Source organism: Lepeophtheirus salmonis, chromosome 1, assembly GCF_016086655.4.
Source record: "Lepeophtheirus salmonis chromosome 1, UVic_Lsal_1.4, whole genome shotgun sequence".
In the NCBI taxonomy this organism is placed as follows: domain Eukaryota; kingdom Metazoa; phylum Arthropoda; class Copepoda; order Siphonostomatoida; family Caligidae; genus Lepeophtheirus; species Lepeophtheirus salmonis.
Window position 1 is genome coordinate 5412421 of NC_052131.2, and position 19132 is coordinate 5431552.

Below are 19132 nucleotides of genomic sequence, written 5' to 3' on the forward strand. Positions count from 1 at the left end.
CAATTGCAAAAATTGAGACAATTCATAAGGATATTCAGTACATAGTACTTTGATATAATTCAAAGTACTATTCAACAAAAAACAGATCTTCGAACGCATGCTGGCTAATTTATTATTTAAGACATAGAACAAGAAAATGATATTTAAAATTTTCAATTGCAGTTAGTTTGTCCTTTAAATGTTTTTTTTTTTTAAATCACGTTTTGAGAGTATAATTTTGATTCCGACCTATATTTCGAAAATAAATATCTATATAGATGAAAATATAAAAAAAGAAAATATCCCAGCATTCTAAAAATAAAATATTTATTATGTTATCTTGAATGCAGATACAACAAAAATTATCTTAGCAAAATTAAGAAAATGAAGGATATATTTTTTTCATTTACATAATGCCTAAAATAAAAAAATAACTTTATATTATTTGCAGTCAAAAAAGTTTGATTTTTTATCAATTTCAATTTTCTAATAGACTATTGAAGAATTAAGCAATGTAAGATTGCGTGAAAATGTTTCCAAATGAAATATAATTAATTCAATTATTTTTCTAGTTATAAGACGTAATTAATATTTTAGTGGTAGAAAAAGTTCAAAAATGAAGTATAAATAAGTCGATTAGATTACTTACATTTAATCAATGTATACTAATCGAATACATTGGATATGAAATATATTTCAGTTGGGGTTAATCTTTCTGGGCCTCCAAAATATTAATTAATTTCTATAACATTTTACAATATAGTTGGGAATCAAAATTATAAACTAAAAATAGGATTCTTAAGAAAAGGCTTTAATGTCAAAATCTATCGCCCTTGAAAGTTTTAATAGTCATAAATAATAAATATGAGCTTGCCTTACGGGCGAAAATGTTGTTGCATCGGGATATAATTATTTAGCATAGACATCAAGTAGTATTCTATGTAGGTGTTAGAGACTTTATTATTCATAAACCCGTTTGAAGAAGTTTCATCACAATTGTATGGAAATTTGAGCATTTTATATAGTAAAAATATCAAATAATCATTAGTGGTAATACACCGCATTGCCTGGAGTTATTAGGCCTAGGCCAACATGATAATTTTATTTCAAGAACATAAGAGATAACTCCACATTTTTTTTCAAAAAAAAAATCAAAAACCTGCATATAATTCTACGTACGCCCTTGAGTTCTATCAACTTACTGAATACTCAAATTTTATTTAATGGAACATCCTTTTCGATTTAGGGAAACAAGAGGTGATGTTATTATAAATATTTGGTTTGCATGAAATGATTGAGACTGTCCCAATAAGGCAAGAAATTACATTGAAAGTTTAAACGAAGTACTAAATCATAGCACATATTCTCCTTCTACTCGGATTAATGATTCTTTAACTCCCACAACTGCCTAAAGAGGTCCTCCTCTTTCAATAACTTCATCATCTAGTGTTTATGGCGTAATGTTGTAGGAGATAGTTCAGCTTACGGAAGAGAAATCGGTCACAGAGATTGAGATCCAGGCTGTAAGGAATCTTTTGATCGTTTCCATCTTTCTCTGCTTTAAGAACTACCTAGTGTCGTTGGTTATTTGCGGACGTGCGTTGTTCCACATGAGAAGAAGTTCCTTCAGGTGAGATTTGTTATCCTTTAGGCTAGAAACCCCTTTCCTGTCGTCCGTTTAACAAGGATCTTGACTTGGGTGATATTGTGGGGGTGTCCTTGTCCCCTGGGACGTACTGATGAGAGACTTTTCTTAAGCTTAAAAGTGCCCTACCAGATCTCACCACCCCACTGAAAGATGGCTGCACGACTACACCAGGCATCAGGGTAAACAATGGTGAGGTCAGAGTGGATCGCAGACTGCTCAGTTTGTAGTGTATTAAAAAGATACGAGCAAAAATTGTGAGTCTGCATCTTGAGCGGCAAATAAAGTTAGTGAAGGAAGAGTAGATCTCCAGGCAGTTATGGCTAACTTTTGAATGTAATTTCTTGTCGTATTGGGGCACTCACAATCATTTGGGATCAACTTAATACTCAGGAGAGCAAATTTGTTTTATGAATAGAGATGACTCTCAAAGATTGTGGTACCTACAATTATGAGGTAATTTATGAAATCAGTTCAAATGTTCTATCGGTAAGACTAGCTACTAATTCTTCTTCAAATATATAAATAAATGCATAAATTTACTAATGGAATCCCAATATTTCCCGGGATCCTGTAGTTAAAAATGTATCCCGGGAAATGAGAATTACTAATATTTATATAAATATTTTTTAAGTAATATTTATCTACATATATTGTTAAATAAGAATATACATAATGTATATTAGATCAAAGAATATTTTACTAGAATACACAAAAAGCCTCCTCATTCTTGGCAAAAAATATAATAAAAATTATATAAAATTGTTATATAATAATGTTATACATAAAATATATTCATCTTGATTATTTCATTGAAAACATATTTAAAAGAAATATGTTTGAACATTGAACATAATAATAAAATTTAACATTACCCCCCCCTTTTACTTATACTACTATAAAGTCATAAGCCATACACGAGTACTTGCAAATTTATAGTAAGGCATTACTTGGATGTTGAGAGGATATCATGAAATCCATGAACTCATGAAACAGAAAATTAATATCAACCTATATAAATAAACATATACCATACAAACTTCATTGATGATCTAATCCTACTTTGAAACTTTTTCGATCAATTGTGATCGATTGAGACCTGATCCCTCTCCTCGTAATCCGACAATATATTCGTCGCTTTGTTGTTCATAGTTTATTTTGGACGTCATAATTTGTGTTGAGAACTCAGCAACAAAAATGTTTAAGGTTAAGTCAAATAGATTTTTTTATTGTTTGTTTTACACCTTTTACCTCATTATTATGAGTTGCAGAACCAATTTAAAACTGGAGAGGGGTAGTTTCAATAAAATAATGTCTTATATTCATGACAGCATGATCATACAGCTGTTATTATCTTTCAAAAAGTGAGGAGCCCTCTTGCTGAAGTGCCTGTGCTCATTAGTTACTTATCTACAATACTTTGTTAGTTGCATTGGTGCATTACTCTGTGATTATGTAGTTTCTTTTTAATTCAGGCCTATACCTACAAATTACTTGGGGTTGTATCAATACCCAGCTCTACTCTAATTTAAAATATCGAAAGGGATATCACAAATTTGTATTTAAGATTACCCAATTTCTTGTTTTTTTGTTTTACCAACATATGTGCAGCTACTCTTGACATACATTATGTTAAAGAAGTACCGGGAATTGTTAATATAAATGGCCCGAGCTGAGGAGATTTAAAAACTACTTTTTTTTTCTGGGTCGATAACACTGTCTTTTTGTATGATTCCAAGTTTGAGCGTGATCTGTAGACCAGTTAGCTTGCAACAGCTGGATAAGTCAGTCTTCCTCACTAGTGCTCCACGGTTTTTATAATCAACATAATTGTTGAACCAAGAGTTTCCCTTAAATTTTGTGTTACGAACAAAGTTTCATACGCCTACTTGTTTAAAATGTTAGAAAACGCTTTTCGTGAATCGGGTTTATCTAACAACCCGTGCATATGAATGGTACAAAGAGTTTAAGAAGGACCGTGAGATTGTTGAAGACAGCCTGCGTTCAGGACGACCTTTTTTTCCCCCGTATGACCTCTTTTTTTGTTCCCCAAACTTAAATTGTCACTCCAGAGAACCCATTTTGAGTCTATTGAATCCATTAAATAAAATTCGTGGAAGGAGCTAAAGGCCATGTCAAAAAGTGACTAAAAAAAAAGTTTCGAGGATTGGAACAAATGTTGGCGTATGTTTATTGCATCCGATGGAGATTACTTTGAAGTTGACAAAATAAAATTTAATCACTAAATGAGAAATTTGTGTGTTATTTAACCATTCCCAGTACTTTTTTGTTTGAAGGTAAAACATTAAACTATTACTGAATACTTAATCGATCAAATCTACTTAAATCTTAAAATAACCAATTAACTTATAGTTATATATTTATAAAACAAAAGAGGGTTAAGAATTGAAGGTAGTATTTGAGTTTGTAAAAAAATAATGTATTAATACGAAAAAAAGGACTCTGAGATTTTTTATTAAGAGCACAAGTCAGTGCTCAGGAATGGGTGGAGGCAACAACCGTAACCGTAGCTTATGTAACATTAATAGTGATTGGTTATTCAACCAAAACGTTAACATGCCCCGCTTTTCCAAAATTGCTACGATCCTGGTTCTGAATAATATACAAATACACTGTTTTGATAATTTCGACAATAACTGGTTGTAATAATTAAAAAATGTATTTGAGCTCAATTTTGAGGAGGTAATCCCTACCACTACATCAGAGACAGTCAACTATTTCCAGCAATAATTCTTCCAAATTTATCACAATAGGTTCCAAAGTGTTTGACATGTTGTTGATCTTCCTCTTTTTCCCATTTATTTTTACAAAATCTCTCTCTCTCTCTCTTTTGCTTCTGGTTATAATAACATCAGTCTCTATGTTCATTTTACGCTTCGTTTAATGACAAATCACATCATGAAATGAGACCATTATGATTAAATTATGCTTGCTTCTACATAAATGGTAGGAGCCTCACATTATAATACTACATGAGGGGAGGAAAATGGTGATACGGGTGTATAATCAGACGGAGTCTAGCCTCCTTTGATGTTCCCCTTCTTAAATAAACTGTGAATAATTTTTTTTAATATGATTCCCAGTGTGATCTTTGTTGACTCTCTCAACCTTGTCTCCAAAAATAGAGAGAGGAAAATATACATAACAATGTCAGAGTGGCAGGGAGGCAACATTTTATAGGCTGGCAAAAGCTTATGGCCCCCAATTAAAAAAAAAAAAAAAAAAATTAAAATCGATAAAACACTTCCTATCCGAATTGGTATATAGATATTAAAATCGTGACAACACTAATTTTGTTTGTATAAATATTGGTTGATTTGTAATATAAGTACATTGAACAACTCCTAGAGAAAAGTTTTTTAATTTATTTTCCCTTTATATGACAGGTCTTATTTTACTTTGTTTAATGTGTCACTTTGAATACACCTCCTTCTCTCCACGGCTGTTAATCATTGCTGGGGTTTAAGTCAGTCTATGTTATATTATTCTATAAACAATATCATATAATGAGTTTTCTCATTACCCGGGATAAAGTCTTTGAGAAGGATCCCGGTAAGTAAATTTTCAAATTGCGGAATCCTGTAGGTAAATAATATGTATTTATTTGAATATTTAAAAAGCAAGATTTGATTTTATGCTAGCTTTACCCAAAACTATAAAGCAAGTGGCGAAAAAAAGACCACGTGATCAATATTTTATAAAAGGAGTTATCCTAGAGATAATTTTTTGTCTGCAGTATATGAATTTGAATATTACTGCATCACCACCCATACAACCTCCATGAATTCGCACTTTTAATTGAATTTACAGTCTAAATTCTGCTATGAAGGAAGCTGCATACGTTATGAGGGGTAAATGGCAGAAAATGATTATGTGACGTCATCTGTATTGGTGTAATAAAAGCTACATCCTACGAGGGGGAAATAACTCAGGAAGTCAAGGAATCTACTCATGCTAACAAGTGGCATTCGTCTTGTTGTTAAAAAAGCTTTAGTCTCTCCTCATATATTCTCAAATCTCATTTTCTTCATTTTATCATTATCAGTGGCTTAATAGTGCACAAGTTGGTCCACTTTTTCAACTCCGTAAACTGATACCATCCTCGATAAAATAGATTAAGGAGTAAATGATGAAAAATATATTTTTGGTGAAGTTGGGAGATGTCAAAAATGTAGCGAACACGTGCCTAAAAGTTAACTTTGTATGCATTTATAATAACAATAATTATATAAAGCTTAACTTACTGGGTGGTTCATTGAAATCGGCACATTTACTAATTCAATAACTAATCAACGTTGGGTTATTGAAGTTCATTCATATTTTGATATATTAAATCATATTAAATTACTTACAAATCAAAATAAATTTGAGCTTCCTAGCTTATGTACAAGTCAAGAAAATGTCACTTGAACGTGATACACTAATTTCTATTCGTACACCCCAAGTAGTTGGGCGTCTCCAGGATCATAGTTTACACCGTCAGCAAGTCCGAAACGTTGGAAAAGAAGAAGGGCTTTGCACTAAGGGCGAACTGGAATTGGAGGAGTTAAGAAAACATCTCAGACCATTCCCCTCAGTTTATGACGGTCAATGTAAGAGATCTCGGAGTTTTACACTAGATTGTCCATATAGCTATAGAAAAAGGGGATGGAAAAGGCCTTGTGAGTGCAAAGAGGCCACTTTTGACACCAGCAATGAAAAATAACCATCTTCTCTGTTGCAAGACTCTTTTCAATGAGTCTCTTGATTCTTTTTTACCCTTTTGCCCCCCAACAGGTCTGATGCCAACCCTCTCAACTACATCTCTTGGGTGCATGTCGAGGGGAAGTCCTACAGTGTCCATCATCCAAATATCGAGGCCGAAAACCACTGTCAGCCAACACTGGGATGCCATGACTAAAGAGTACATCCGTTGCAGGTGACAGGCCAACCGAAGCCTGGAAGCCATCATTGCCGCTAAGGTTATCTATATTAATGATTAAGATAGCTCATACACACATCTATTTATAGTATTAATTTTGTTGAAATGATATTGTTAATTAGTTATCTTGTTGAAGCTTAAAATTCAAAGTGTATATATTTTAATTCACCACTGTGTAAGTACAGAACCCTGAGAAATTCTCGGATCTGGGAGAGAAACCCTAATATATAAGTACCTACAAATATTACAATTATGCTTTGATTTTTATGAAACGAAATTGTTTCTGGAAGGAAAAGAGAAAGTTCAAGGGAAGGAAATAAACAAATATTGCGCAGAATTAGTATAATAATTATTCATATTGTAATTTGAAAAGTTTTTTTTTTGTCCGCTTGGCTTGTTATCAAGGCATTGCAATCTATATAAATCATTTCTTAACATATTTTAGTATGATCCAAGTAACAATCTTATTCTGTGATTTGTATAAATATATTTTTTAATTTGATTACTGTGCTACCTATAATTAACTTAATTACTTGCTTTGTTAATGATTCGAATATAGGTAATTTATACATTGACAAGATTATTAGGTTAAGTTATTTAAATAAATATTATCGTACTCTGTCATATTTATTTTGACATTTATGTACAAGTAATATGCAGATGAGTTATAACTTGGTTAACTCTTCGTCTTTTAGGTAGTGTTAGGGCAAACCTTTAAGTCAAGGGGCTAAATGAAGACCACATCAGAATTATTATAAGTTGGAGGAGAAGTACATCCGTATTTTTCGTTTTATTTCAATCCTTTATAAGAATGGCTACAATCATCCGATTTTAGCCAAGTATGACCTGTTCTGTTCGATAACTTGTCGACAACAATAATATAACTTCATAACATGGCCTTTTCGTAGAAACCCTTCTCCCTATTGGCAAAAAACTCAGACAAACAATTTTCAAATATCTCTATTGAGGCCAACTTTTCCTCAATGGCACTATCAGAGGACTACAAGCTACATTAATGATGACGGAAGCTGAGACACTCATCTATTTATAGTTGGGAACCACTATTTTATACCACAAAAAAAAAAATATATATAGAGAGAGAGAGTTATACCTTAACATACGTCTTTAATTTGCTCATGTACGAAGCTCGTTAGTCAAAACAATTTATCTTATAATCAATCACTTTAAAATCTTGAAATGGCTTTTGCGTCCTGTTACCAACTCTTGATATCTCGAAAAGATATCGTAAATTGGGGTACTCATATCTACTGGTACGACTGTATGTTTTTATATTCTTTGACAAAGCAGCAGACTGAAATTTTTAATCTAATACATACAGCCTGATTATGACGAACCGCCAATTGAAATATCTATTTCGTCTCCATGTACTACGTGTTGTAAAAGTATTTTAACGCATCATCATCATAATATTGATTTCTTAACCCTGATTCTGCTGACATACAAAGAAACAAGATGTAGAGAAGCAAAATTATTGTTGGAAGGGTCTAGTTCGGAGTGGATGATCTTTAAAAACAGAACAGCATTTATAAGTATTATAATTGGCTTCTTTACCGGGCATATTCCCTTATAAAAACATCTAAAGAATATGGGAACGGTTGAAGAGGCATCATGTAGACTCTGTGGAGATACAATAGACACTCCAATTTAATATATATGCAGAATGTGATGTCCTGGAGAGTATAAGGAGGAAATATGGCCTACTCTTTTTTATATAAAAAAGAAATCTTATTTTCATGGATGCCCTTAACAAGACTGGCTATTTTAATGACATTTTTTAAATCGGTGCTATTATTTACTAGACTATTGTAGAGTCTTGTTTTGGTTTTGGTCATTTTGTTATAACAAACGTGATTTTAATAGATAAAGATCCCACCCTTAGGGGTATAAGTTATACGGGTTTCTGCATTTAATTAGCGTTTCCGTTGCCTATCCCATCAACGTATCCTTAAGGCTCGTAGAAATAGAAAATATGAAGCGTCCTTAATCACTAATAGGATCTCCATTGGGCTCGATAATACTTTCTAGGCTAGACTACAAAGTCATATAAACTTTATAAATATATTTCTTGTCCTTTTTTTTTCATCCTTTGTTGACAGATTACGTCAGGTCTTCAATAATACTATTACGTGTTTGGAAGTCTCTGGACAATATTTACCACCATTGTGGAGTAGTCCAATGGGTTAAGATTGGGCCTATGTGGAGGCCAAAGTTCTTTCGATCAAATCCTTATATTTTCTGGCATTCATTATTGCACAATATTTACACTACAAGACTTTTAAAACTGCTTTCAGTTTTGTAGATACATTTAGTCACCAATATGCTATTAATCAACAGCCTTTATCTAAGAAAATTGGTTCATTTTGTGCATCAACACCTAGTATCTTAGAATAAAGATGTGAATACAAGCTAGCGATTACTTTACCGATTTATTACCTTAATATTATTAAATGGCTTCCCATACCAGAAGAACAAATAAAATTAATACTATGGCTGGTACAATTCAATTCAAAAAATCAAAAAACGTTTGAAATTGAGTTTTCTGTACCTTTGAAACATGAAATATTTCTAAAAACATCTTAAATACTTAAGTTTGCTGCTTCAACATAATTGTTCGAGGTGAGAGGGCACCCAGACTATATCTACGCATGTTTAACCTAGGATCTCTTTGGATTTTCTTTAAATGTTTTTTTTTGTGGTCTCAGAATCAAGTTTGACTGTTCATTATGAGTAAAGACAATCTTAATAGCTTTTTTCTTTTCTAAGTGTAAAGCGCAGGATCCCTCAGCGATTCAATTATGTCAAGAATGTTTTTGTCTGCGTTGATGAAAGTAGCAACATGTAACCTTTTTACATCCATCTTTTTTTCTAAGTCAGCTACAAAAATGGCTTTGTTTTTAAGCTATATACATTTGCCCTGGTTTTTATTCAATCAAAAATGTCATAAAAGAGCATTAAATCTTTCAAAAATGTCATAAAAGATCATTAAATCTTTCAAAAATGTCATAAAAGATCATTAAATCTTTCAAAAATCCAATTCAATAAATTTTAAAATAATTTTTTAACCACATAGTGCTTATTTCTTTGTCTAGGGCTCAGACTTTTTTTATATAGAACTTGGTAATTTTTCTGGATTCTGGGAAATTTGTATCCAAATTATTAAATCTGACGTTATTGGCAAATAAAGAATGAAATATAAAGGTTTAGAAAACAAAGACAGTAAACAGTGTGCTTTTTGTACACAAATCCAAATACTATTTTATCTATATGACAAAACATCATTCGCTAGTGATTGGGAAATTCTATAATAGTGTTTACAAGAAAAAAATGGAATATAATGTTCCTTTATAAGATCATTCAAATACGTACCTACAAACTTTAGACGATGATTATACACTCAAGACATGTATAATTAAAGTACATACAATGAATTAATATTTAAGATAGTCACTAGGGTATTCTTCGGTGTTAAATCTATTTTTCAATTTTTCTTTTGAGATCCCATTTTTTCAGACTCTAAAATGAAAAGTTATTTTATTATGAATAATTTATTTGGTTTTTGAATGACCATTCTTAGAAAAGGCTAAGCCTTCTTACGGCATTTTTAATAAATTGTGTAGATATTTCATTTCATTAAGTTTTTTTAGAAAGTAATATTTTTACTTTTCTTGAGCAAAAAAGTTCAATCACATTTGTTCATTAATTTTTTCTGACTCAAATATGAAATTATATTTTTTAGGCTATATATTTATATTCTTTTCTTGTCATTAAATAAATAATCAAAATTTTCCGACTCAAATCCCAAATTAACCGAATATAATAATCTATGCGTTTCTCATAACTCTGATGCAATGGTCTTAGCTCCATTTATATTACGTGAGGAAAAATCACAAACAAAATTATACAAAAAATTATATGAAAGGGATTTCTTGAATTTCTGTCATTTTTTACTGCATACGAAAACAAAATGAATATAAAATTCAACTTTTAGTGTTTGATCGAATTTCTAAGACACACAACGTATAATAAGAAGGAGTTTAAACTTTTTGTTTGAATACCGTATTTATTAATTTGATACAGTGACTAGATAGTACACAGTTTGGTTTTATTGGAGCCCAAAATAGACGAATCAAAAAATATCTATAAATACATATTAACACACATAAGTTGAAGAGTAATAATCTGTAGGGCACTACATTTGGAGGGCTTATAACTGTTTTTATGTTTGTCCCAATTCATGAAAAAAGACATCCTGAACTTTTACTTATTTTTTCTTCATGACCTACATAAATGTTTTGTACTTCATTCAAGAGAAAGAGATACACTACATTATATTGCATGTCATAAAATATAAATAACTTTGATTTGATTTCTTTCCAGTGTTTTGTATGAATCCTCCTCTGGTACAACACGCAACCCATAATGGTCCTCCTGACACAAATCATTTCCAATTAGAAACGGTTCTCAAATATTCCTGCTATCCTGGATATCTAACTGTGGGATTTGCACATGCCAAATGCTTTTTATATAATGATACGGCTCAATGGTTCGGGCCAGACGTGACTTGCAAAGGTGATTATAATGTACCTATGTAGTAGAGCTCAATACATATGTACTCGGGGGTGAGTAAGAGGGGGTTAAAGAGGGATTACCAATGTGCTGCAATTTATTTTATGAAATATTCAAAGAACAATCCTCAAGCCTCAACATGAAGAGGTTTTGTGATTTAAAATGTTTCTTGTTTAGGGAAGAGAAAATGGCAGGTTAGTAATTCTTTATAAATTGTATATACACGCTCATGATAGATGTGATTATCCACACTAATGTGAGGGCTCCTGTCTTTTGAAAAGAGGAAAGAGAATAAAATATGTGTTCTTGAAACAATTACAGCGTCCTAGGATTAGAAAAAGAAATCAAAAATCGATTTTCTTTCTTATTTGTGATTTATTAATACATTTATTTGAGAGAATGAATTTATGATGGTGATGATGAGGATGATTAAAGAGATGTAACCTCGGCCCCCTACTCTCCTTATTTCTATATGATTACGTAGGGAAGACAATTGCAACCCTTTTTGTTCATGGCCTAATTACCCACACCTGCCCTACTATTAAGACAGATCTTAGTGTCCATAGGACCTATAAGATCTGTCAGTCTTTAGATTGTTTATTGAATCAAATAATATATATGAGATATGTATTAAGATTATTGTACATTTCTCGCAATAAATGTTATTATGGCAAAATAAAATATATTATTCCTAGTTATTTACATAATTTTTGTTATTATGTAACGGAATAATTAAAAAAAGGAAAAATAATCTCACTGACGTCTATTTTACCTTCTTTGGGGACCGAAAATGGGGACAGTAACTGATGGGACCGGATCAGATTGGAACTCGATCCTAAATAAAAACCGACATAACATTAACGTCGTAGGGCCCGTTACTAGGATTTTTCCTTTTGGGGAAAAATGCTTTTTGATAAATCTTTGATAGTTTTTTACTATCAACGTCAAATTTAATAATTAATTTTTTTTAAAAGGGACAAAATAAAATATTCACCAGATTTCAGGAAACAAGATATCTTTAGAAAATACAATTAAAAACTTGAAAAAGATTCCCTCACTAAAATTTTGATGTCAAATTTGTTGAAAAAAACTTCTTTTCGTCACAACTTTAAAATTAAGAGTATTGTTGTCAAATATATCTTTCAAAAGATTATTTAATAAACTTTGGATTTGTACAAAGATCATTTGTGAAATTTATTTTAAGCAAATAGTGACTTGCTAAAATTGTGTATATAAAACATTTTGCCTTTCTTAAAAATTAAGTGATTACAGATAACATTTTGTAAAATTGTCAAAAGCCCTCGCCCCACCCCTCTCCCGCAAAGGAAAAATTCTAATAACATACCTGCAATTACCCATGTTGATTAGAATCAACCATGCTAAAATTAAATGAATATTACCTTATGTTTCCTATTGATATATTTAAAAATTACACAAGTCAGTAGTTTTTACACAAATCACATGTGAATAAAACCCGTAGCTATAGCAACTGCCCACGTAGTCAGGAAGGTTGCAAGATATTAAAATAGTACTTGAGCTACAAATTAATAAAGATATAAAAAGCTATATATTTCATGATGTTGAGTCATTACTAAGAGATAATCAAATTTACATTATATATTGGGATAAATTTACTCTTATAAACATATTGAAGGCCTACAAACATACTTGCTGTGAAGCGTAAATACATAGGCTTACAAAGATGAGTAATCCATGCGGGGATAATTGCAACATTAGTTGCAACTGATAGCAAAAAAAAACAATGATTCAAATGGTATTTGTTATTTTATGAAAATTAACAAACCGGCAATTTCATTACAAAAAAACAAAATACTTTAAGCTCTAAAAATCAGTTTTTATCAAAAATCTTAATGAAAAGTTGACAAATTGGATTAGTTTAAGTAAAAAAATTTTATTACCTATGTTAGACAATTATATTGCAATTTTTTTTTTTTCCCAAAAAAGGGACTGTTGCAATGACTCCCCTATATTTATTTTATACTCCAAAATAGAAAAAGAAGTGTCTTGCAGCTTTTACCAACATCTATGACATGGTCATTAGACCTCTTATGTTATAATTAATACCCCAATGTACATTAACTTATTAGTATAGTTAATGGTTAGTTTGTAGAATACTCTTTTTTAATTGAGAAGAGTGGATATAGCGGATTAATTAATTTGTTAATTAAATCCATTAATTATTAATACATTTGCTTTAATTAAAGAGCCTTTCAATTTTCCCAAATGACCAAGGCTCTTTTTCTTTGATGAAAAGTGTCTCCAAATTTCAATTTATGTTGCCAGAAATAAGAAATGCGACCTCTAGGGTGTCTACATTTTTAGTAATTGTACAAAAATTAAGAAAGTATTACTCCTCAATTAGGTAGATTTTAGTCTAAAAAACAAACTTCATGCCACTAAAATATTTTTTTTTGAACTTTTAGTTAATTAATTCCTTTCACTTTTAATTATAAGTTAATTTTCTGAGTTAAGTGCACCAATTTATCAGCGCTATTAATAGAAAAAAGACGTCACATATTGATGTGTTCATAATCACGCAACTTTTCATTGTTTAAGAGTTGATAAATAATGTAAGGGTCACTGATCCAGTTTTAAATAAGAAAAAGGATAATATAAAATGCGCTAAATCAGAAAATAATTTGTATAAATAAAAATATTATTATTACAATCATATTAAAAAATATTATGCTACAAAAATATCAAGATTGTAAGCTATTCAGTTCAGAAATTCAACGTTTGCATTTGAAAAACAATTTTTAAGAAGTTTATTTTATCGTATTTACAATTATTTTAGAATTGAGTATTTCTAAAACGAATAAATGTGATAATAAAAAAAATGACAAGTGGATTTATTAATAAAGGTAATGGCATTTTTTTTTATTAGTTACAAGTCGTTAATGAGTAACTGAGGTAGATATCAATTATTACTGGTGACAACTCCTTACTGAGATGTTTTCTCTTCAAGAATAAAAAATAATTAATACACAAATGAATAAATAATATGAAAGGGGAAAAAGTAATTTCGTATTTTTTGCTTTATTTCAATGACTTATAACAAGTGTTACAATCATCTGATTTATACCAAGTATGACCTGTTCTATTTAATAACTTGTTGCCAACAAGAAGGCTGCTTCATAATGCTTTCTTGTAGAATCCCTTGCCCCATTGGCAAAAAAATTGGACAACAATTTTTAAAAGGCCACTATTGAGGCCAAATTTGTACCCCCATGCGTGTTGTTCATAGACAAAAACTGACAGTAGTCACTTGGTGCTTGGTCAAGACTGTAGAATGGATGTATAAGAACTTCCCATCCGAGTACGGGGAGATTCTGGCGCATCATCAAAGATATGTGTGGCATTGTCTTGATGATGTCTCGTTGTCTCCTATTCACCAATACTGGCTGCTTCTGTCCGATCCCTTGCTTCAAACGGTCGATTTATTCAAAGTAGAGGGAAGTATTTAGGAGGAGAAAAGATGCTCGAACGACTGTTGTGCAAAACGAACCGTAAGAGTATCGGTTCGTATACATTGCAAATTTTCTTGATTGCGTTCAATTCATTTATCCCTTTCAAGTAATAAAAATAGAAAATATGGCTAATGTCTTTTTTTTCAGATCTAAAGATTTGACGATCCACTGAACTTGCAATACAGTCCCAAAAGTGTTTGTAGTATACATTCATTCTTTTACAATACTTCATCCCATTACGCGATGTGAACAACAATGGAAAAGATATACTTAGTTTTTTAAAAAAAGGCGGGAAATACATAATTACTTTTTCCTCAACCTAATACCTTTTCCCTGTCTTTTTTTTTAGCATGACGGCAGGATATATTTTTTATAACTCTATTTATCAACATACCACATACTGTTCTTTTAAATTCACGCTCACTTGGATTTCACCCATTTTTACACCTCAGCATTATTGTACGCAACAAAAAAAAAAGGTCCACTTTTTAGACTAAAATTGACGTCTCTAAATGATTAAAAATACATATTTTACAAAATATGTATTTGCAAAGGAATTTTGACATTTTTGCATGCCATTATGAAGGACAAATGCAAAACATATTATAATTGCAATTATTTTTTCATCATAATTAATTACTCTTTCTTCAAAAATATGGAGAAAGCATTTATAAACATAGAAGTGTATGCAACTTCTTCTAAACTAATATATATATGAGGGTTTCTTATTTCCAGGGAATTTGTCATTGAGCGGGATCCTGGAACTTTTTTTAGTAATCCCGTTATAAGAAAATATTTTAATTTTTATGTTTTTTTTTAATATAAAGAAAAAATAATACATATAACCTTATATTCTCAATGATCTATTCCGTCTTGGGGGCTCAAAGTTGATATTATTACTACATAAGAATGAACAAATTCCCAATAAACCTCGATAAAACTCCATTATTTAGATTTATGAAAAAAAAACCAAAAAACAATTTCATTAAATTCTACTCAATATCCACGATAAAAAGGGATTTATGAGTTAAATCAAAATAGTTGTAATATAATTCCTAAAAAGGATTTTTGAAGGATCACACGGTGCTATTTCACTAACGCAAGAATACCAGATGTATTTTGTTGTCAGCCCTGAATTCCCTCCTCTGACTTCATACGTCATAAAAATTGTATATAAATAATATGTCAATGATAGTCTGGGAGTACTTAAAAAATAAATAACAGTTGGTATGATTGACTTATTTGGCTAACGACCAGATGATTTCGGGCTTTTTTCTAGTTTTTTTTTTGTAAAAAAGGTTGAGTGATATAATAAAGGTAACGAGAAAAGTAGGATAGTTGGAAAAAATATGTAATTCTTTCTATTATAATAAATGACTTTTCTCTTTAATACAGAAATAAGATTGAATAATGATATTATAACAGATTTTTAGTAGGGCCCCGATTAATAAAAAATAAGGTAATGGAGAGATAATACTTTAATAGACAGTAAAGTTTAAGTCTTTCTATTCGCTGTTACCATTTTAACATCCAATAGTACACTATTGTTCTAAATATTGATGAAAAAAGGATTTTCGATATAATAAAACTAGGCTGTGAAGGAGTCAAAAAAAGGACGACATCAAAAATTGTGACGTCACGTGCAAACGCACCGGAGTGAATGGGTGTGTTTTTTATAGACAACAGGTCTCACATTTTAGAATTAAAAACTTAAATAGAATGTGATAAACCAGTAACTTTTTGATGGATCTGGGGCTTGTATAACGATAAAATACGCAATCACACCAGAAAAATATGTCAACTGCCCATCACTATAATAATGAAATACAGGATTTTCTAGGAATTTTGTGTATGTGTACAGGTTGTACGCAAAGGTGGGCTGGAGGGGCTGTAGCCTCCTCCCAAAATTAAGGAGTTTTTGCTTTTTATTCCAAATTTATTATTTGAAATTTTTGTTCCAAAAATTTAATTTTCTAAAATTATTAAAGAAAAAAAAATTTGAAATTTTTTCAACAAAATTTAAGTTTTTGAGAATAGTTACGGATTGCTGAAAATTTGTTTCCAAAACATTTAATTTTTAGTGAATAGCTGTGAATTTTGAAATTTTTTCAATCAAAAAATATATTATTTGAAATTTTTTTGTTAATAAATTAATTTTTGAAGTTTGTTTCCAAAAATTTCAAAAATTGTTGTAAATAGCTATGAATTTTCAATTTTTTTGTAAAACATTAAATATTTGAAACAATTTTTGAAAAAAAAAATTAATATTTGTAATTGATATGTAAAAAATTTAATTTTTAAAATTTTTTGTAATAAAATTAATTTTTGAAATTTGTTTCCAAAAAATTAATTTTTTGTAATAAAATAAATTGTTCATTTTTTTTTAAACTTTTGGATTTGAAAAAAAAAAAAAAAAATATGATTCTATGGACACCTCTGTTGTAAAACTTGGGAAAACAGGATCTCGTTCATTTAGTTTCATTTATGGTTACATAACACTTTATTATATTTTATACTATTCCTAAAATTATGGTGTATGAATGTACCTATATATACATATATTTATATATGTATATGTATATAATTAGTAATAAATAATAAGGAATAACGCTCCACGAATGTGGAATGGAATGAGAAATGTGAATGGTTGTAGGATAGTACAAAAGGCATGCAAAGTATTTACTAGACGAAAAGAAAGGGCATTACTTTGGCATAATTAATATACATTCATATGCAAACATGGTTATAAATATATACGCACATGTACAAAATTTAAAACCACGTACAAATATGTGGTGTGTTAACAGTGAAATCGTACAATATTTTATAGACAAACTTTATTTCAATTATTGGTTAATATTCAAATTTGTGGCAGGAGATTATTGTAACTAAAGTATCAAACCTATTAAAAATTTATAACTTGAAGTTTCTTTTTTGAAATTGCTTATTTTTTGACTTCTTTTTCCGGCGTTCCAAATATTATTTTATGCTCAAAAATTGTACTGCAAGGGTCTTTTGAAAAGTCCATGCAAAGTTGGAGAAATGTTATGATCAAAGTTATGTTTGGTTAGTAACATCTTTGGAAGAATACACACCAACTTTCAGTCAGCTTGGTCTATTTCTTTCTGTTCGGCATTCGTTTGAATTGACGAAGTGGAGTGCTTTTCTAAAAATGGACGAATAAGAATTGCGTGGGTTGATTAACCATTACTTTATGAAAAGGCAAAACGCCTCAAAAAAAGAAGCTATATAAAATTTTTGGAGACTCTGCACCTTCAATTAGATGAGTTTATAAGTGGTTTCAAAATTATCCAAGTGGCAATATGGACACATGTGAAGCATAACATTCTGTTGAAGTTACGACTTTAGAAGTCATTAATAATATCCATGATAGGATTATGGATGACAGAAGAGTGAAAACAAGTGTTGTGGTCATCTCAAATTTGAACCCTATTTCTATTAATTTTGCGACCACAACTGCTAAAGCGTACGCTAATGGTGGGCGTCTTTCTTGCAACTTGGTTTTTAAATCGTCCAATAACGATGAATAATATGCACATGTAATAGATTTACCAATTTCCAGATAGTCAATGATGATTATTTCTTGCGAATCCAAAAGAAAGTCACCATTTTCTTTTTTTAGTCGATTCCTAAATTCAAACGAATGCCAAACAGAAAAAAAAAAAAACCGATCTGGGTGAAAGTTGGTCTGTGTTCTTTCAGGAGATACTACCAACATTAGCACTATCTCTCCGATTTTGCACGGACTTTTCGAACAACCTTCATAGGATAATGTTTGACGTATAGAATAATATTTGGAACACTGGAACAAGAAGCCAAAAAATAAGCAATTTCGACCCAAAAAATACTATTTTAAAAAAAATTATCTCTACTACGTCAAATTTAAATTGAGAGGCCTCGAACTTTGTCAAAGTCAGTTTTTAATTTTCCTCAGCAGAAAAAATTCTAGTGTAGTACAAAAAATATTCACCCAAAAACAGGAGAGGCTAAAATGGTTTTAAATTGTAAAGATCGTCAAAAAGTAAATTGAGGTTGATTGACAGATATGACTAGTTTGTTTCTTATCTTCATCTTTTACTTGGATATACAAATATATTTAATTATAGGTAGGTATACTGTATACCCGTATATGTTATAAATAATGGATTTGAGGCTCTGTCATGTTGAATTTACTCTTTTTTGATGCTGCTAATGGTATTAGGTTATGTATAACAGTATATGATGTAACAAAAAAGAATAAAATATCTACAAGGTTATCTCTTTAAATTAGAAGAGTCATTTTTCATTTTACTAAAAAGTAGGAAAATATATACTTAGATATTTATAATAATATATACTCAATTTTATTTTATTTCAAGGAGCTTCTTAATATATCTATTATTACGAGTATATAATCTTTATCCATTAAAGCTATTGATATTATATCTGATATCCGATTGGAGTACAACTCAACTCTACTAAAACTGACAA

At 30.5% G+C, this 19132-nt stretch overlaps 1 protein-coding gene across 1 annotated transcript in view; it reads left to right on the forward strand.

The window, feature by feature from the left end:
* The window catches only part of LOC121114981 (protein lev-9), a 129533-nt gene that overhangs the window by 79385 nt on the left and 31016 nt on the right, over nt 1–19132 (forward strand). The window contains exon 5 of the mRNA XM_040709123.2: nt 10965–11156. Coding sequence (XP_040565057.1) covers nt 10965–11156 — 192 coding nt within the window. The remainder of the gene's footprint in view (nt 1–10964; nt 11157–19132) is intronic.